Here is a 22,319-nt window from a genome sequence, read left to right as displayed (position 1 = left end):
CACCCAGGCAGCATTTCACGCATGCCGAATCTTGACACAAATCACATTCAGAAGTGTTATGAATTTGTAGAGCTTCTTTATTAAATGCAACTGGAACATCCTGTGATATTCTCACACTGTTTTTCACTGTTTATGCCTCCTTTTTAAGGACTGCATCTGAAGAACACATTTGTGTGTTTTACAGAGGTCCCTGAGTATTCTTTTGATGGAAGGAGTCACATACACTTTCAGCTGGCCTTCACTCTCCCAGCCAGACACACACAGGTTCAGGTTCTGGTCCGGACACGCAAACACAGTAGCTCTATCCTCAGCCTGCTGTCCAAAGAACAGAATGAATATCTCAAACTGGAGGTTAGTGCTCTTGAAAGCATCTCTCTTTTTTTTCTCTCATGCTTTTCATTTCCCTTGAATAAAGCAAATGCATCATCAAGGGTTTCTTTCTGGTAAAGATTTATTATTATCATGTTCTTTTTGAAAATAATTTTCTTTTCTGAAGCCTCACATATTAAACAACAACAACAAAAAAAAGTTTAAAAAAGTACAAAAACTTTACCAAACCTGTGAACAGTAATAGAATAGTGTATAGAAATTAACAATAAATTTTTGTCACATTTCAAGTTGTATAGATTTACATTAATTTATTATGAAATAACTTAAATTAACTTTGAACAATATTATATTTATAAATTAACATTAACTTAGATGTAATAGCAGACATATTGAGCACCTTGCCAACACCCTGCCAAGTGATTTTTTTTATTATTATTATTTTTTAAATGTTTTTAATGTCTCTTCTGTTTCCCTACAAATTTGTGCCAATGAAATGTCCTTACAACGAATGAGCAACGTCGACCGCCAGCATATAAAGATTATTTGTTCTTGATGTGCTCTGTAATAGCAGCCCATCTGCCAGACCCCGCGTATGTTGTTGCAACAGCGGTGCAATGTGAGAATTTGAATGGGGCAATGAGTTTGTGTTTAATCATAGAGGCATTAGTATGCGTCTCCTGATTCGGCTGATACACTTGCAGAATGCATGCCATCTACCCTCTCACTCCAAGGCTGTTTCATTTTTTCAAAACCTGCTTTAAGATGATGCAGTTGGATTGCTGATTGCTGCTTTGTTTCTCTTTCTCCTCTCCTTTTTTTCTGTCTCTCTTTCTCTCCCATGTAAATCGTGTCTAATTTATCTGTGGCATGAATTACGTGTCTGTGAGACAGGTTAGAAGACATTCTATATCCCCTAAAGTGGCAGGCTACAGATTTTATTACCTACTATATTATGATTCTTCCGAGGCTGCACAGGGGTGCAGGAACTGATGCTGCCTTTGTGCCATGTGCGAAAGATTAAAACTTAATCTCATGCTGTGCTTCTCTCAATTACCTTAGCAATAATGCTAATTGATGTGATGTGCCAATACCCATTTAGTATTGCCTGTTTAATCTGATTATGACACATCATCTCACAGAGACATTTCTAGCAAGGTGTTCTTGTCATCAACAGATGAGGAGGAAATAATAGTTTGATCATCTAAATTCTTCTTAAGAGACTTAGCCAAAACTTCATAGTGGCAGCAGAATATCAATACAGTGTGTGTTTCTCTTTATATTCTAGGGATTCTGACTAGTTTATTGTGAGATGTATTGAGTTGTTTTCATCTCATAATTTTAGCCATTAGACCCAGATATTTAGGAGCAGCCTAAATGGATGCTGCTTTTATAATATCCAGAATAGATTTAAAGTTGGTCAGTTGTGGTATACAAAGCCAAATGTTAAATCATTAGTGTTTACTTGTGCCTGTATTCTGTAATATGGTATATCACGATAATTGACATGCAAAATATTGTTATTGTGGGCCCTTCAAAATACTGTGAATAACTATTTATTACAAATTATTCATATTTTTAAATGCAATTAAATAATACTTTTCCCATCAACTGGTTAAAAAGCACAAAACTGCTGTATGCTGCATCAATGAGGCATCAGCACTCTGATGTAAACAAACCCAACAAGTTGAGAAGTGCATGGTACAAACGAGTGAATGCACATGCACTCTCTGACAGCAGATGGCACTGATGGAACAGCAAAAATGCAGCCGTTACCCCGGTAACCCTTTAAACAAAGCAGCTGTGCTACGTTCTAAAACATTTAATATCATGTTGCCTGGCCCAGTGAAGTGCCTTTTCCTTATCCTGAAATCGGTCGAAGCAGATAATGAATTTGTCTTGGTCTTAGAGATTGCCCTACTCAAGATTTGGGGCGAAGTGCACAATGCACTAGAGCTGATGATCTTTATTTATATCATCTTACACGCGCTCGGGCCGAGCTCGGGCTTGCGCTCCGGTTTGCGAGGTAAACGAGCAGTCATGTGGTGTGTTTTTCGATTAGCGCAGGAAAGATGCGAAAATGGATGCTGAGTAGGTGAAACGGAGGCTTGACTCTGGCGATTACGTTTTGGTTGCACCAGCAACTACATCAAAGTCTGAGGTGTGGAAAAGTTTTGACCATGTTTATAATGAGAATAATGAGTGAATAATGACGCACCATCAGTGAGTGCAGGAACGCGCTGAAGCCATCTACAGTGGATTCAGTAATTTTCCTCCACAAAAACATGTAGGCCTAGTCTAATCTCTGTGAGTAAAGGTTTTTTAAATGATAGCTAAATATTAATTGCGTCTTAAATGCATAATGTAGAGTATAGAGTATATAGGCTAATGTTGGCATTATTCTTTTATTAAATGTCAGATGCTAGAGGCGAAGCAAATCCGGCGAAGCCTTTATCTTTATTTTGTTATTGCCAAATACCCATCTTAAATTAACATGTATCTTAATTTAATTTGTTAAAAAAGACTTGTTTTTATTGGTGCGTTGGTCTATTTATAGGCTTAATGAGCCTATGTCTATTTAGAGTGCTGACATGTTAAGATGTTACTAGGACTTATTTTATTTCTTTATTGCAACTTCCAAGTGGTCTAGTCTACGTTAGTTATGAATAAATTATGTTAAAACATGTAAAAATTACTCATTTTTGACAAAAGGCAAAAGAGCTGTGTGCGTGCACACATTCGAATAATGTTGGGCTGTAAACGGGTTCGGGCTTTTAAAAAGCTGTCAATCAAAATGTACTTGTCGGGTTTGGGTCCTGTCAGGCCTAACTTTTATGGCCTGATTACAGCTCTACAATGCACTAGCTCAAATTCAGTAGCTCTCCATGGTATCTTTAAGCAGCCCAGATATGAATCTGATTGGGTCTTTTCCATCCTCACTGCCTTCTGGAATATTACAAATATGCAGGTTAGCCCTTCTGGGTCTATTTTCAAGATCGTCAGTTTAGTCAAGAAGAGATGAGTTCTCTGCCTTCAAGAATTCAATTGTGGCTTCCATGTTGAACAGTCTTTTGAAGTTTTCGCTGAACAATGCTTACTGAAAGAAGCTGACTGTCTCAAGTAACATGTGAAGGGAGCCTTTTATTGGCTTGATTGAATCTTGAATTAAACATGCCCTGTCCTCTTTTAAACTGGCCCACTGTTTTGCCAGTTCGGAGACTAGCTGACTCATCAACAAATTATCCATTGTCTTTTTCAGGTGTATCCTTATGCTAGCAATATCGCTAGCTGCCATAGCTGCTAATTTATCTGCTAGGGTAGCACCCGACCGTGTTGCTGATGCGGTAATTTTCTTCTGTTTAGAGTTGCTTGTTTCGCTTTCTGAACTGTCAGAAGTGTAGTTCTTAGAAGACACTTTAGTGTGTTTAAAATGAGTGTGGTTGCGAGGTCCTCATCTCTGCTGCTCTCCCACATCGCCAAACCAGAAGTCCACCTGATGAAATATTTTAGATCTTGACATAAACAGAACAGATCAAAATATATGAAGAGTTTGGTTCCAAAACACAATAAATCCATTTTGATTAATTTTAGTAAAAATTTGTTCTTTAACAAGAAAGTTAAAGATGAAAACCACTGTTTTCTGTTTCAAACTTTCACATAACATTTTCAGGTTATAATAACATTAAAAATTCTAATCCAGGTTTTGATTTTCAAAGATTTATTATAAAAAAAAATGTTTTCCCAAAATGCAAAATATCCATGATACTTTTTTATATTTTTTTCTCAAAATGCAATGAATCCATTGGATCAATATGAAAGTTATTTTCACATACACAAAAATACACAACATAGTAAGTTGAGCCATATATGACAGTCTCTGAACTTGTCAATACTAATCTTATATACAGGCACTGTACTAAGAATACATTGATCATTCATTGCTCCCAAAATGAATTCAACGGGTCATCTTGTTAATGCTATAAATTAAATACAGCAATACAATAAAATTTCATCATGAACAACAATATCACATTTTGCTTATATTCAACTTCCAAAAGTTACATTGATTAGGTTGACTAGTGCTATATGCTGTATTAACAAAAATATAAATATGATTAATCTAATGAACACGATATTGCATAGCTTGTCGGTGATCTACGGCTCTGTGTATTAAATGCCACTTCATCTGAATATACTTGATGGAGATTTACCGGTAATATTAATCACAGAATCGGCTTTACTGGCGAGATGTGCATGGCAATCACATGCAATTTATTGTGCAGCCCTTGTTTGTTGATCACAAAGTAAAGAGTAGATGAGGAAAACTAGTATGCCGGGTGTATTCAAGCACCTCCATTGCTGTCTAGAGTGCGTGAAATGGTGGGGTGTGATTGGTTGTTACCATTTATAGTGTGTGGAATGGTGCGCTGTGATTGGTTAAGAGGATATATTGCATTCTGCAAAAAAGGGAGACTGGCGTTTGTCGCGGTTTGGAAAAAAATGGTCAGTCTCTGCCATCATTCACAATAGTACCATGAAGCATGCATCTTGTAAACAAGGCACAGCGCATGCGGGTTCTACATCAGAATGCTGGCTTCTGCATCAGCAGCATGACACGCATGTACCGTGGTACTCTAGTACTCTCAACAAAACGTATTCTCATACCTTCATAAAATTAAGGTTGAACCACTGATGTCACATGGACTATTTTAATAGAGTCCTTACTACATTTCAAAACCTTGAACATGATTGTTCCACTGCTGTCTGTGGAGGGTCAGAAAGCTCTCGGATTTTATCAAACATATTTTTCATTTGTGTTCTGAAGATGAACAAAGGTCCTACAGGTTTGCAACAAAATGAATTAATAACAGAATTTTTGGGTGAACTAAGGGGTGGTGTTGGCGCAGTGGATAAGACGCATGCCTTTGGTGTGAGAAACCCGGGTTCAAATCCACTGTGCGACACCAATGTGTCCCAGAGGCGTGCGACCTCTGACATATATAGCAATTGTAAGTCGCTTTGGATAAAAGCATCAGCTAAATGAATAAATGCAAATGCACTATGTACTTAATATCCAGTGATCCATAATTAAATGCCTTTTAATTCTTAAAAATGCAACTGGGCAGATGGCTTCACTTGCTGCTCCAGTGGATGACATTAGTTTCTGTTGGGTGGGGACGAGCAGCATGCAGACACCTTTTACACCAACAAGCGATGAGAATGAGCATCTATACTGTCATTTATGATGTAAATTTTAGAGCAGTAGTTCTCAATTCCAGTCCTAGAGTACCACTGCTCTGTGCATTAGTATTTTTCCCTTATTTAACTCACCTGATTCAGATCATCAACTTGAACTAGGTTCGTGTAATAAGACAGACATACTAAATGTGCAGTAATAAGACAGACATACTAAATGTGCAGAGCAGTGGTACCCCAGGACTGGAAAAAAAACCTCAAATATTTTCCATGGAGAGATTAAAGTAAATGTTCTTGTTAATTAATACGCCTTCAGGTTTAAATACCTACCCAGCGTAGCAAAGCCTTGAAATAGTCAAACAGTCGATACAGAGTAGGCTATGGGAGAGGAAGAATTTCCAAAGGTTCACAGATGTCAACTGTTTATTTGTGTGAACTGTTGTTGTTGAAATGTGAGAGAGTCTCACTGCCTTTTGCATCATTGATTAGTCTTTCTTTTTACATTGCTACAAAGCCAGGATCCAGCATGGAGGCTGGCAAATTATGCTCTCAGGGACACATGCAAAAAGACTCTGAAATTTAAATTAAGGATTCCTTTCTTCAGAAAAAAGGCTAGCTGCACTTTGTCTCACAAACAAATACAAACCTCATTGTCAAACATGGCATTTTCAACTTTTTTTTTTCCCCACCGGATATGAAGCTATGGCTAATAACCATGTGCATGTAAAGTAAAACAGCAGTTGAATTATTGTTCTTAGACTTACAAATAATGTAAAATACATTATAGTGGAGGGCTTGTTAGATATTGGATGATTCAAAGCATAAAACTGCAGAGTTTTATACTGTAGTTTGATATTAGACACTATTTATCTCACGAACCCTCATAAATAATAAAGCTTGCCTTAGAAAATTTTGATTTATAAGAAACAATCAGTTTAAGAAGAGCTCACAAAGGGAAAGAGAGAGTAAAAGAAAGTCTCACAGCTGACCACTATAGAGTTGGAGGAACAACACAATAATATAGTGGTAAACCTCACTGAAACCATATTGAATTCCCTGCTCTTAGTATCTCCAATTAAAGGCCCGATATGTTTAATTCTGTCAGTGCCCAGTTGTTGTTGTTTTTTTATCTTTTATAAGATCCTGCCCCAGTCTGATATCTTAAGTACCCAATGGGTCTACTTTATCCCACACTGAACCTCTCTTACTTACTCTCTACCACTTTGTCTGTGCCACTATATATTCTCCAGATTCTTTGGAAAATTTACAAAACTGTAAATGTATTTATTCTGACCGCATTATCTCTCTCTTTTTTGTCCCATTTTCTCAGATCTATCAGGGTCTGTTAAGTGTCTTCTACAACCTCGGTGATGGGGACTTCAACTTGACAATGCCCTCTTATCGTTTAGACAATGGAGAGTGGCATGACATTGACTTAGATCGTCATGACAATGAGATGACTCTGCGTCTGGACGGCGGGGGAGGACGGCGAGAGGTCACGGGATCGCCGGGTCGCAGTCGGGAGATTGTTATTGATCCTGCTGTGGTGATGCTGGGCAACTCATTCCCCTCAGGACACAATAAGAGCTTCCAAGGTAAGGTGCAGTTGTGCTCCTGAAGCTCTGTTGGTAGAGTATGATGCCAATAAGCTAATGACATAGATACCAATATCTGAGAATCCTATGCCCAATACATGTAACTACAGTATATACTGTAATGCAAAAGGGAAATGATAAATAATACACAATAAAAACTTTTTCTTGTTTTCTTTAAAACAATACAACAGATGCAAAATTACCTCCAGACCTGTTATAACTTGTAAAGGACAAACAAGCTCAGGTGTCTCATTGAAGGAACAAGAAACTGCTTTTTGAGACAGTTTTTCACCTGCTTTATCAAGTGTTTTTTTTTTTTTTTATAAAGTGAATGGTAATACCGAATATTGCCTTTTTACATTACTGCTAATGATAAATGAAAGGCATCATAATAGGCTTCATTGGTGTCAAAAAGGATTAAGAAATGCCATTCTAGTTCTAAGTGCATTTTCTTATTTATGTTTTACCTTGTTGTCCTGTCTACATAAAAAAATAAAATGAAATTAATTGGCTAATAAGCACCATGGTGGGAAACACATAACACTTTATAAATGTTTTTTTAAAAGCAGCACCAAGTACAGCTCCCTGATAAGGAATTCCCATTGCTTAGCATCTCAAGTGTTGATTAGCAGTATGTGTAGTCTGTCCAGAGACGGTCGCCATAGATGAATTGGTTACAATAAATGAAATGGAGTCAGTATGTTAAAGTGTGCATGGAGAGCTGTGGACAACTCCAATAAACACTGTAGCATGACATGTTGAGCTAACAAAAATGCTCTGTCCCATGGCCTGAAAAATCCAATCACTGCATTATATCAGAGGACTGTGAAGAAGACTAATCCAATTTAACTTCAGTCATAGAAAGAACTTAGCACGTGTACATCAAGCAGACAAATCTGTACAGCTCTATCAGCTAATTCATACCGCAGTTCCTCTATCTGTCATGATTACACACTATTGTATTGGCAATAATGAAAAATTAATAGGAACAGTTAAATCATAATAGCCTCAAATGCACCTTCAATGTAGAAGGGAAGTATAGCTATCATAAAAAACAGACAGCGGGAGGGAAAGGAGACAATGACGTGACATGAAAGAGAAGAGGAGGTGGAATAGTCCTCTGTGCACAGACATGCTGGTTAGCCTCAGGCACACACTTTGTGTGTTTATTAAATGGACTCAAAGCAATTTTCTTTAAAGCTTAGAATATGAGTAGATCATGTTGAGCTCAGTTTATCCGTGCATGTGAAGAAGCAAATGCAATGTAGGTAAAAGAGTAGGACTCATACTTTACTTATATGTATACATATATTTATACTGAAACATGAAACCTCACTTGGCTTTTGTTTTGTTTTTCTCATTGGCACAGGCTGTATGCGGGACTTGAGACTCAATGGGCGGTTTATTCCTCTGGATGGTCAGGCCAGAGAGGGAGTGTCAGTGGTCAGTTCTCAAGGTGTCTCTCTGGGTTGTTCCTCTGACTCCTGTCGGAAAAACCAGTGTAGCCCCCCCTTTACCTGTGTGGACCTGTGGAGAATCCATGAATGCAGGTACACAAATACACACGGCTGTGGTCAAAGGTTTGCATACATCTTGCAGAATCTTTATTATTTTGACTAAATAATAGGGATCATACAAAATGGAAGGTTTTTTTTTTGTACTGTCCTGAATAAGATATTTTATATAGTTAAATAATTATTGAATTTATTTATTTAACCTAAATATTTAAGTGAAGTGAGAACACTCTACACGTCCATTCTGTTCAAAAGAGAAACAAGCTGAATAGGTTAGTTTTAATAAAAATCTGATCTAATCTGCTAAATGTGGACGTACACGTAGTAGGGTGTTCCACTTTGCCAAGCCTTGTGCACTTTGGCTCTGGGGTGTATGTCAGTACTTCTCAGTCAAAGACAGGTATGATATCTGTGGGCCTCTCTTCACCCCGGACCTACCCACTGTCCTGTGAGTAGACTGTGAGAACTGTGCAGCAGCTGTGTAGTTGACTGTGTCTATGATTGTATGTTATTGTCATTGGCATTGGGGGGAGCAGGAAGAAATATTTTTGGAAAGGGGGGCTCTGAGCTGTTCCTGAGGGGCATTTGATTAAGACGAGTTTACACCAAAAATGTATGAAAGCATTTGAAATTAATTAAAATATCAACATTATTTATTAGTCTTTATTGTCATTTTTATTTTATTTTTATTGCACATTTTACTTATTATTATTATTATTATTATACATGTACAATGGAAGACAGGGAACATATCTATATCGACTGGTGATCAAAATCTTTGTGTGATTGCAAGTTTATTTTATTCACACAGGATTTTGAATATGCCAGCTCCCTGTGAGCAGTTTTGCATTTACAAAAATTGTGTGGACATTTTTAAAGTAACAAAGAATATAAAATGTTCTATTGACCAATGTCCTCTAAGTTTTGCACCACTAGCAGCACCAAAATTGTCAATAAAATCAAGACAATTTTTTTTTTTTGTAACATATAACATATAATCTCTCCTTTTGTCTCCTCCAATTGCAGGTGTCCCCCAGGTCACATGGTCAAGGCAAACTCCACTGGCAAATTTTGCATGTACACGCTTTGTGCCAGCCGCCCGTGTCATAAGGGTACTTGTGTGGCACAGTCTCCCTCTAAATTCACCTGCCATTGTCCAGAGGGCTACCGTGGGCCATACTGCGAGGTGACACTGGCCATCTACAGAGACGACGTGGGTCTCAGTTTCAGCTCCCTCTTTGCCATATGCATCTGCTTTATGGCCCTACTAGGTATCTATCTTCAGCTCTTAAAAGAAAATTCCTGATTGAAATGAACCCTTTGTTTTTGCTTGTCTTGTCTTGTGCAACAATCATCTACATTATTTTACATAGCTTATTTCTATTATTAGTAACTAATACTATTAGTTATTATCATAACACAGGTGCTTCAATTAATGAATCAGCCCAATGTGTCTTTCTATCGCATAAATATTAATTCCGTTCTTCCTCCTCTGCAGAACCTCATGTATTTTTAAAACTTATTTTGACGGTTGGCACTTCAGTATTCTTCCAATGTGATTATTGATGTATTTATTCACATTTTTTCCCATGTAGTTGCTGTAGTAGAGTTTGGTATATGTAAATATTTCTTACATATGCAAAGGTTTCTATCAATCATGTTCCCATGTGTTGCATTTTATTAGCATTTTCTGACAGCGGTAAAGAACACAGTCTACATAATCAATGATCATGACTGCTGAAACTCGTATTAACTCCCTTCATTCTGATGTCCTCATCTGCCTGCATGACTGCCCTCAGCGAGGCCAAAGGGAACCAAACAATCTTTTACCTCCTCTCACAGTTTCGTTCCATTATAGATTTGGCATGACCTTATTCATTCTTAGCTCCAGTTGCTTTTTAAAGTGTTAATTACTTGATTTGTAGGCACACATAGTGCTGTTTACCCAAGCCGGGCTGGAAATTGAGATCAATGCACTTGGGTTTTTGGTAGAATTTCAATGGTCCCAACAGTCCTCAACTGAATTTAAGTAGCCCATAAGGTTTTTATCCCCTCACCCCCCACCCCCCAGCCCCCTCCTCAGTGCTCTGCCAAATGAAAGGCTTCGGCACAGTGATTTTATTCTTCCTGTAATGCAGTTAATAGGTTTAGCACACCATGCTAACATTACGCCTCCACCAAACCAGTCAGGTCTCACTCTTCCCCACTGAAAAACAGCCCCTGCTGACTAGCATATCTCTACAGAAACAGCAAAGAGGGAAAAGGTTCATCTGTTAAACTCCAAGAGAAGATAATAGGGAAATGTGGTGCTCTGAAAAGGAGGAGAAGGATTTGGATTGTTCTTGTGGTTGCTACTTTTGAGGGTGTTATTTCACTATTGTGTTGTCTAAGGGAATGTTTACACAACAACAGTGTAAAGAATGTTGTTCTCGAACAGATGAATTGTCAAAACGATCTCTAGTTCACATGGATCCATGAAAACTACTTAAAATGCCATGCTGTGCATGCCAGGCCAGTAGTTGATGATGTTTTTCTTTAAGAAACACTACAAAACCATGTAATATGCCCAAACTTGACGTCACCGTCTTACTTATTTTGTTTACACTGAGACAATAATGGAAACAGTTTTCAAAAGTTTGCATTTTCAGACCTCCAAAACAACATCGTCATGTAAACAAACTGAAAAAACAAACAAACAAACAAAGTTTTGTAGTTTTGTAATGTAAATGGGCCTTTAGAGATTATGTGACTGCATGCAATTACCTAAAAAAAGTATTTTTCCCCAGTATATATCGATTTTAAACAGAGTAAATTTTACAGGTCACAATTTCACCTTTTACACCAAAAATGTAAATAAATACATAAAACGAAATAATAAAAAAAATAATAAAAATGTATTTATTAATGAATGTTAATAAATGAATGTATTATTATAACACACACACACACCTATATATATGTGTGTGTGTGTGTGTGTGTGTGTTATAATAATATTTATATATTATTATAACATATTTCAGTGCAACATGCACTCCATTTATCTATACATACATGCATTCATTATTCTATCCATTCATCTATCCATCCATCATTCTATCCTCCCCATCCATCATTCTATTCTCTCCATCCATCCATCCATCATTCTATTCTCCCCATTCATCCAAGCTACCCTATCTAGCTATCCATCCACCCATTCTAGTCATTGAACCAGTGGTTGTATCTCAAAACCAAAAGCTTCTCAAACTTCTGGTCAGAGAGCCTGTTCCTCAGTGGAGTCAAGACTAACTTCCCCAGGCTAAAAAGTCTCTCTACTGGGGCACTGGACAGAGTGGCTGCATTATAACGGAGTGCATGCTGATATGCAGATTTGACATTCACACAGTGTAGATGCTCACCTGTGGGAATAACCACCCATCATAACTTCAAAAGATGGACTTGAATGATTATGGTTAATAGTGCTCTTTTACAGTCTCTTTCTGTGACTCTCATGGGATACTTTTTTAATGTCTGTCTGAAAGTTTATTTCAGTTTAGAGACTCTCGGTGCATTGTCTGTACCCCATATTCATTTTATATTTGTATTATATAGTTATATTTATGCATTTAGCAGACACTTTAATCCAAAGCGACTTTCAGTGCATTCAGACTATACATTTTTTACCAGTATGTGTTTTCCCTGAGGTCGAAACCCACAACATTTTGCGCTGCTAACGGAATGCTCTACCACTGATCCACAGGAACAAAATTCCATACATTTTGGTGACATCTGCTCAGAGATAAAAAAAAAAAAAAAAAAAATAAAAAAATTAAAAACACATAAGACTTTGTACACCTACATTTAGACCTTAGGACTTCTGTATTTTTCTATTTCTACTATACCAAGTCTGTCAAATTGTGTCGGTTTACTTTCAACATCTTTATTTTCCAAAACGTTAATCATTGCCATCTATCATTAAATGACACAATGTGTTCTAAAACTGGGTGTTAAAAAGCAGTTTAAGGTGTGAATAGTAATAATGTTTTCAATAGCATGTGATTTCTTTGAAATGGTGCATTATGTCAGTTTTGAATGAATTCTTTTTGAGAAAATGGGTACAGACAGTATGCTGAATTACTACATGAAAGTCACACATACAGATCTGACATGATAAAGCAAGTACTTCATCCAAGACTTTAGTGAAGCTTCTGAAAGCTTATAAATACAGTGTTGGGCAAGTTACTTTTAAAAAGAAATTAGTTACAGTTACTAGTTACTTCTTCCAAAAAGTATCTAAATTAGTTACTTAGTTACACATTTTAAAAGTAACTAGTTACTTAAGAAAGTAACTATTGTGTTACTTTCAAGTAAAATTAAATTTTAAATGCTCAAATGTGACCCCACCTCTACCCCTCTTTAACGGAACTTAAAATACATGTGTATGTTCAATTATTTATGATAAATCTGAATATTATAATGAAATGGACACTTAATACAATACATTATTAACAGAAACATGAAACATTGTACACACATCTAAAAAAAAAAAAAAATGTTGCTGTGGGACAAAGTGAGACTAGCCTCCAATCAAATGCCATGTATGTAGATACAGTATTGTTTATATAGTGGATCAATGCAAACAACACAATAGATGTTTTGGAACTTTTGATATTTATTGCCCCTCAACAGGCCACAACTGGGCAAAATTTAATTAAGCTTGTTAAGCAATATACCAAAAAGAAATAACAAATATATATACTTTTTGTAGTGCAAATAAAACAAAAAAAATTTACTGAAAAAATACTGTACTTCAAGTAGAACAGTGTAACAATATTAGGTGCTTTCAATGTAACTGGAAAGTGCAATGTATAGCAAAACGAAGGATATAAACAGGTAGGTAATACATAAAAAATAAAAAATACATCTCCATAAAAATAAATCTCGTACTCTGGCCATTGACAATCTTACTTCAAGAGGCTGCAGCCAGCCAACAAATACATCTAAATTGTAAAAAAACAAACAAAAAAAAATCACTCTTTTTAGTGCAAAACTACAAATGTAAAAAAATGCAACACAACTTTAGACATACTGTATCCAACTTTAGCTCCTGAACATTCATTCATCTATACATCCATGCATTCATTATTCTATCCATTCATCTATCCATCCATCATTCTATTCTCTCCATCCATCCATCCATCATTCTATTCTCCCCATTCATCCAAGCTACCCTATCTAGCTATCCATCCACCCATTCTTGTCATTGAACCAGTGGTTGTATCTCAAAACCAAAAGCTTCTCAAACTTCTGGTCAGAGAGCCTGTTCCTCAGTGGAGTCAAGACTAACTTCCCCAGGCTAAAAAGTCTCTCTACTGGGGCACTGGATGGAGTGCATTATAATGGAGCATTATAACGGAGTGCAATTTTCTTTATCAGTGCAAAACCATTAAGAGAGTCTATTCCTTTTTCTCCTGATTTTAAATAGTCTGCAACTTGACTTTCAGCAGTAGCAGAGGTGTCATCCTCATCCTCAAAGGAAAACTCATCCTCTATGACAGAGTCTGTGCTGAGGTGGTGTGTTGGTGGGTTGGACCTGCTTGCTGGTCTTCTTGGACAATTTTCCGACACTCTTCCAGCAGACTTGCCTTGGCCTTGTCCTTCCTGTCCTGTGTCCGCAGCCAACGCAGTTTGAACTTGGGCAAAGTCACAGCAGCCAAGACAGCACACTCGCTCTCCAGCACCTCTGCAAATCTTGTCATGATTGCCTGAAATGATACATAACAATGCAGTTATATTATATTATTATAATTATTATAATAATATTATATCATCTGAGAGAGAGAGAGAGAGAGAGAGGGGGCATTATAGACCATTATGAACATATTTATAGATGTTTAATTTTACATTAGCCTATATTTATTTCCCTATATGCCTGTACATTCATTACTTTACAACAAGGCTTTAAAGGTCCATCATCTGTAGTCATAATGTATCATAACTGTAAAGGCTAGGCTAGAATAGAATAGAGTTTCTTTTCCCATTCATATAATAAAATTAATGTATTGGGTAATGTGTTGAAGATCTAAAATAAATTAAAGTTCTTACTGTGACAATTGCCTCTGGAAGGTCAATAAGGATGTGCAGGCCACTCTTCCGTTGCAGGGTCTTGAATATCAATGTCTCCAGCATGGGTAGGAGTGTGCCATGGAAACAATGATCTTCTCCCTGAAGAATGTCTAAAGCAACTGTAAGTGGCTTCATGACCGTACAGTATTCCCTAATGAACTGGTGTTCTCGTTCTGTGATGGCTGTCAATCCAAACTTGGATGAGATGGTGTTCAGCTCAACTATAGGAATCCCAGATACACGAGCCAGGGCATCATAAAATGAGTTCTAAATTTTGCAGCATCTCGTTCCCTCGAGGAACTAGGGTTACATTCGTAACCTAGGGACGTTCCTCTTCGGGAACTCGAGCTGCATCAGCGCTTTTGGGGAACGATGTGCCAACGCTGCCAGACTACCAAACCCCTGCCTAGTGTGTATCCGAAGAGCACAGCTAAGGCGAGAGGACAGAAGAGCCAGGAGCGGCTCGCATATCAAGATTGTAAAATCTGGCAAATGTGGAGGGCGTTGCAGATGTCCAAGAGGGACACACCTGCTAGAAAGGCCTTAGAGGCAGCCATACTCTGTGTAGAGTGAGTCTTGGCTCCCAAAGGAAGGGAAAGACCAGAGGACTCATATGAGACGTTGATAGCCTCGTCTATCCAACGACTAAGGGTCTGCTTAGAGGCAGGAGAACCCTTTTTAGGAGGACCGTAGCAAACAAGCAATTGGTCAGATTTTCTCCACAGGGCAGCTCTGTGGACGTATGCATCCAGTGCTCGCACTGGACACATACAGTTTAGCTTCTCCTGGTCTGTCTCCCGAAAGGGAGGAGGACAGAAGGCCTGCAGTACGATAGGTTGTGGTGTAACAGAGGGAACTTTAGGAACATAACCCGCTCGAGGGTATAAGAATGCTTTGGCCATACCAGGGGCAAAGTCTTGGTAGTTAGGGGCCACCGAAAGGGCCTGAAGGTCTCCAACTCTCTTTAGAGACGTAATCGCCAGTAACAGGGCAGTCTTAAGGGTCAGATGTCTATCTGAAATATCTTGAATTGGCTCGAATGGAGCTTTACAGAGAGTCTCTAATACCGCAACCACGTCCCACGGGGGAATACGGGACCATACTGGAGGTCTCAGCCTCAGTGCACTGCGGAGGAAACGTGTAACTAGGGGGTGCCTACCCACTGACTGACCATCGAAAGGGATGTGGTAAGCAGCTATGGCCGCCACGTACACCTTTAGGGTGGAGTGAGTTAACCCTACAGAGAGCCTAGCTTGTAGAAACTCCAGAACTGTACCAACTGGGCAGTTAACAGGATCAAGCTGGCGGTCTCTGCACCATGAAGTGAAGAGTTTCCACTTCAGGGCATACAGTTTCCTCGTAGAAGGAGCTCTGGATTGGAGGAGGGTCTCAACAACCTCGGTTGAGAGACCGGAAGCTAGGAAATGTGCCCCCTCAGGGGCCACACTCACAACTTCCACAGCTCCGGGCGAGGGTGGATTATTTTGCCCTGCGCCTGAGAGAGTAGATCTGTCCTGATCGGAATCTCCCATGGAGAGCCGTCGAGGAGAGAGATCAGATCTGCGAACCATACTCGGCCCGGCCAGAACGGGGCTACTAATAGCAGACGGACCCCGTCCCGGCGTACTCTCGCCAGAACTCCTGGGAGCAGAGCAAAGGGGGGAAAGGCGTACAGACGAAGCCTCGGCCAAGTCTGTGTCATGGCATCTAGTCCCAGTGGAGCTGGGTGAACTAGAGAGAACCAGAGGGGACATTGCGATGTCTCTCGAATCGCGAAGAGGTCCACCTGAGCTTTGCCAAATATCTGCCATATCTGCTTCACCACCTCGGGGTGAAGCATCCATTCCCCGGGCCTCGGCCCCTGTCTCGACAGCATGTCTGCTCCCACATTCAATCTCCCAGGAATATACACTGCTCTTAACGAGAGGAGTTTGCCCTGGGACCACAGGAGGATCTGGTATACCAGCTTGTACAAGGGGCATGAACGCAGACCCCCTTGGTGATTAATATAAGAGACCACCGCTGTGTTGTCGGTGCGCACTAACACATGACAGCCTCTCAGGTCTGGGAGGAAATATTTCAATACTCCATACACTGCTAGCATTTCTAGACAATTGATGTGCCATGTCAGATGGCGACCACTCCACAGACCGCGGGCAGGGTGGCCACTCATGACCGCACCCCAACCGGTGAGGGACGCGTCTGTCGCTAGCGTTACACGGCGACCAAGAGCTCCCAACACCGGGCCCTGATTGAAGAACCAAGGTTTATTCCATATGTCTAAGGCACGAAGGCATCGCCGCGTGACCTTGATAGTTCGCAATGGATTTCCCCTCGGGGAAAACCCCTTGGTCTTGAGCCACCACTGTAGGGGCCTCATGTGCAGGAGGCCAAAAGGTATCACGTTGGACGCAGCTGCCATGAGCCCTAACAGTCTCTGAAACTGCTTGACAGTGAGTGACTGGCCTTCTCTGACTCTCTTGACTGAGGAAAGGATTGACTCGATCCGAGCAGGGGACATACGTGCCTGCATCGTGGTCGAATCCCATACTACGCCTAGATAGGTGGTTCTCTGAACTGGAGAAAGTACACTCTTCTTGGCATTCAGTCTCAAACCCAGCTCCCCCACATGGGCGAGAACGTCACCTCGATGTCGAACCGCCATCTGCTCTGACTGAGCTAAAATCAACCAATCGTCGATATAATTCAGAATGCGGATGCCCTGCATACGGAGGGGTAACAGAGCCGCATCTACACTTTTCGTGAACGTGCAGGGTGAGAGTGCAAGGCCGTAGGGAAGTACTCGATATTGATAAGCTTTGCCCCCGAAAGCGAACCTCAGAAACTTCCTGTGTTGTGGAAGGATGGATATGTGGAAGTATGCGTCTTTGAGATCTATTGTGACAAACCAGTCCTCGGATCTGATTTGAGCTACAACCTGTTTGACAGGGAGCATTTTGAACTTCAGTGACATTACTGAGAGGTTTAATTGACGTAAGTCTAAGATCGGGCGCAACCCTCCATCCTTCTTTGGAACTATGAAATACCGGCTGTAAAACCCGGATTCCCTGTCTAGAGGAGGGACCACCTCGATGGCCTCCTTCCTTAATAGGGTGTTCACTTCTTGTTCCATCACCAGAGCCTGCTGGGGGCTGACGACTGTCGGTGTAACCCCATTGAGCCTCGGCGGTGGACGGCCGAGCTGAATACAATAGCCTCTTTCTACTGTGTGCAGGACCCATTGAGATACATTTGGCAGTAGTTTCCACGCTGCTAGATAATGTACTAAGGGAATCAGTCTCTCGAGACTGATCTCTGGTGTAAGAGGCCCCCGAAAGGGTGGCGAGCTTCCCAGCTCCGCTACGCTTGCGGGCGGACATAACTGGGAGTGACGCTCGCGGGAGACCGCTGCACCCTGAAACACTGGCAGGGTTGGCAGACCGGCCTCCAGAGGGCACCGGGGTGAGACGGGCACCGTATAATGAGGTGGACACCGCTCTACCCCAGTAAGGGCTACCCTCAGGGTCACTGCGACTCTGGCGTCAGGACCTCTTCGTCGAGAACTTCCTGACTTCGATAATTGCACGAAGAACTGACTTTGGCTTGGAAGTCCCCGACTCTGTTTTTGAGCCTCGCGGCATGAGGAGCCTGCTAGTGGCGTGGGTATCTCCCGCCCATATAACCCACGAGAGTGACGAGGGAGGAAACTCTGGAACGCCGCCGCCTGTTTGCGTGCCTCCTGGAACATGTCCCCGAACAGGCCCGAACAGGCATTGCTCTGTACCCTCGCTCATCGAGCCTCGCGACATTGCCATAATATTGAGAGTCGGGGCCGAAGAGATGGGTCGAATAAGGGTGTTTCCACGACCTCGCTATTTCTTCGTGGAGGTCGGGAAAAAAAGGGAAGGCTCCGGGCTGGAGGTGGCTGTCTCGGCCGCAGAAACCGCTCATCTAGTTTACTTTTCTGCGGTTCATGTTTTTTCTCTGCAGGCCACTCAATTTTAATTTATCAACTGCGCGAGTTACCACCTCCAACAGCTCCTCATACTGGGGCAATAGGGGTGGCGGGTTTTTAGGAGGGTTTTTAGGAGGACCGTAGCAAACAAGCAATTGGTCAGATTTTCTCCACAGGGCAGCTCTGTGGACGTATGCATCCAGTGCTCGCACTGGACACATACAGTTTAGCTTCTCCTGGTCTGTCTCCCGAAAGGGAGGAGGACAGAAGGCCTGCAGTACGATAGGTTGTGGTGTAACAGAGGGAACTTTAGGAACATAACCCGCTCGAGGGTATAAGAATGCTTTGGCCATACCAGGGGCAAAGTCTTGGTAGTTAGGGGCCACCGAAAGGGCCTGAAGGTCTCCAACTCTCTTTAGAGACGTAATCGCCAGTAACAGGGCAGTCTTAAGGGTCAGATGTCTATCTGAAATATCTTGAATTGGCTCGAATGGGGCTAATTTATCAACTGCGCGAGTTACCACCTCCAACAGCTCCTCATACTGGGGCAATAGGGGTGGCGAATCCCTACTAATCGTCTCCACATCCACCTCATCTGATGAAGAGAGGTGGAGTGTTGACCTCTCGCCCTGGGGGGAAGAAACAGACGAGCGTGCTTCCGAACCCAGGGTTTGGGCGCCGGATCTGGCAGATGAGGAAGGAGATAAGGACTGGCCCGTCTCCATACCCTCCGCCAGATCCACCTGCGAACCCCACGAGTGCAGCAGCCGTTCTGCCTCAGCAGAAGCGGGGCCAGCACCGCGGGGCACGCTGGCGAAGGCTTCCTCCTCGAAGAGAGCCCTCCGGGATCGAAGCATCCGCATCAGCAATCGATCACAATGCGGACAGTCGGCTCCCTTGAGAGCCAAAAGGCTTCGACCCCAGGCAAACCACGCATAAATCATGTGTATCCCCAGCCGTGATGTAGCGTTGGCAGGGAGGAACACACAATTTATAGCGCGATTTGAATTCGCCCTTCACGTGTCTAGTCTTTGCTTTGCACTTTGGCATTATGTCTTTATTGGGACGGACAACAGTAAATAAGACTTACAAGACAGACTTTTGAACATACACACAGAGCGCTTGCTGAAAGATGCGAAGCTGAAGCCAGCTGCACGGCACGTGCTTTTATAGCTTCCTGGTCGCTACATCACCTCGCCTGTGACGTCACGCTCTTCCATTGGACTGATTACACACGATATTCAGAGTTGTTCTTGCCAAAGGCATTCCCCAAAAGCGCTCGATGCAGCTCGAGTTCCCGAAGTGGAACATTTATTTTATTTTTTATTTTTATTATTATTTTTTATTACATTCCAGTAGTTTAGCTAAAAACAAATTGATTTGTCTTTTGAGTTGATGTGCTGTGCAGAGATTTGTGGTGTTCTGACTTCTAAATTAAACAAATTACAGTTTATGAAGAGGAAATGTTTAAAATGCAGCTGAGCAACATTTTGTGTTTTTACAAACCTTGAGAGAATGAAAAAAATATTTGTTCCCTGCCGTACGAGTGATACTGCACTCGTACGGCATCTGCAAAGATGCTACGGCCGTTTCTGTCAGGCTCCCCTGCACGGCAAGTGCATTTCATGCTTGGGGCGCTGCCCACGCTGATGCTTCACACAGTAAGAAGGAATGTCCTCATTGCGAGGATATGAGTCTCGCCTCTCTGAACTCATGGATAGCTTTCTTTTCTTTTCAGGTATTTCTTTCTCGCCCCTCATGCCCTCCTGTTTTCTTCCTCCCAGAAGCCTTTGAGGAAAAAGCAGTGGGGCAGAGGATCTTGGCGCTCAGTCACCCCACTCTTTCCACATAGAGAGGCTTTCCCCGTCCTCTTCTCTCACCCGGACCAGGACCCCTCTGCGGCTGCAAGTGATCTGGTCTCGTTCGGTGGGGGCACATGTGACTTCCTGAATGACAGCGTGTCTCTGGCAGCTTCAGATGCGGAGGAACTGTCGGGCTCATCTTTCGAACCCACTCAACTGCCATCTGCAGAGCCCAGTACAGCCAGCATGGACATGGATGCCGAACTGTTTCACGTCCTGTCTAAATCTGTGCAATAGTGAAGAAAAGTGGTATGACAGACTGTCTCCCCTGGACGAGTCAGTGGCCATGCATCTCTGCCTGCCCACAGCCATCGGCTGGAAAGCAAAGGCCGTCCACCCATCCAAGCCATGTAGAATGACTTCAGCACTCGCTGGACAAGCCTATTGTCAGATGGACAAGCGGCCTCTGCACTTCACTCCACGGCAGTCCTACCAGTCCTTCAGGCCAAACTTCTCCAGAGCATGGGTGAGTCTGGCCCGGATCCCACAGCTTTCAAGGAGCTGTGTAACGCAACAAACCTGGCTTTACATGCCACTAAGATGACGGCTCAGGCGATCGGCAGATCAATGGCCAGCCTTATGGTGCTAGAGCGCCACCTATGTTAGACCCTCACGAAGATCAAGGATGCAGATAAGGTCCCCTTCCTAAACTTCCCGGTCTCCCCTTCTGGCCTGTTTGGACCTGCGGTTGAAGGTTTATCTGAGTGCTTCACCACTGCACAGAAGTCATCCCAGGCAATCCCGACTCAGCAGCCTACATCATCGGCTGCACCTCCAGCCTCTAAGCCTGACCTTAGGCATTGTTCCCACTCAGCCAGACGCTATCCATTCCCAAACACCAGAGACCCTGGCCCAAGGTAGTGCTGGACCTGGTGCCACAGGCTTCAACCTGATCTGCGGAACAGGAAGAGGAGGGTGCAGAGTCTCGCCATCACTGGACCACCCCCTAAGTAGCCTCTGTTGTGACTCCAAGCACACCATTCATTTCCAGGAGCAGACGGCAATGTGTTGGGTAAATGGGTTAATACCATTGTGAACTCTAGGCCTGTTCAGATAGCGCACAGACAACCAATCGCTGTTATAGTGAGAAAAATAAAACACAAACATTGTCAAACAAGAGAGACAATTTCACCTTCCCTTATCACAAGCATTGGGTACTGTGCCCGCAAGGCGTACTGTCACTCAAACCAACCCAATCCCCTGCCACCCAATCCCTTGCCCAGTCCCTCTGAAAGATGCCTACGTTCACATCAAGATAGCCCCCCACCACAGGCGATTCTTGAGATTCGCCTTTGAGGGATATGCAGTCTTTGTGGCATATCAATACACGTTCCTTCCTTTTGGACTGTTCCTAGCTCCTTGCACTTTTTCGAAGTGCATGAATGCGGCTCTTTCCCTGCTGAGACAGATGGGAATCAGATTCTGAATTACCTTGACGACTGGCTCATCCTGGCTAGTATCTCACAGAACCTTCCTCCTTAGCCACTTAGAATGTCTGGGACCCAGGGTCAATTTTGCCAAGAGCACGCTGTCCCCCAGTCAATGGATATCGTTCCTGGGAACAGGTCTCGACTCAGCCTGAAAGAGGGGGGTAGTTGTGCCAGAACGTGCACTTGCCATTCAGCAGCTTGCAGCATCATTCAAAGTTGGAGCCTATTGCCCTCTCAAGGTGTTTCAGAAGATACTAGACCTCTCCGGTACTTTAGCTGGGCCTGCTTCACAAGCGGCCCTTTCAGTAATGGCTGAAACCACAAGTTCCATCCTGTGC

The 22,319-nt window shown here is 42.0% G+C and overlaps 1 protein-coding gene across 1 annotated transcript in view; it reads left to right on the top strand.

Moving 5' to 3' along the window:
- LOC132108000 (neural-cadherin-like) overlaps window positions 1-22,319 on the top strand; it is a 273,951-nt gene that overhangs the window by 237,875 nt on the left and 13,757 nt on the right. The window contains exons 28-31 of the mRNA XM_059514421.1: window positions 185-351; window positions 6,854-7,118; window positions 8,488-8,668; window positions 9,659-9,903. Coding sequence (XP_059370404.1) covers window positions 185-351; window positions 6,854-7,118; window positions 8,488-8,668; window positions 9,659-9,903 — 858 coding nt within the window. The remainder of the gene's footprint in view (window positions 1-184; window positions 352-6,853; window positions 7,119-8,487; window positions 8,669-9,658; window positions 9,904-22,319) is intronic.

This window comes from Carassius carassius, chromosome 2, assembly GCF_963082965.1.
Source record: "Carassius carassius chromosome 2, fCarCar2.1, whole genome shotgun sequence".
Taxonomy (NCBI): Eukaryota; Metazoa; Chordata; class Actinopteri; order Cypriniformes; family Cyprinidae; genus Carassius; species Carassius carassius.
This window is presented reverse-complemented; position numbering and strand designations above follow the sequence as displayed.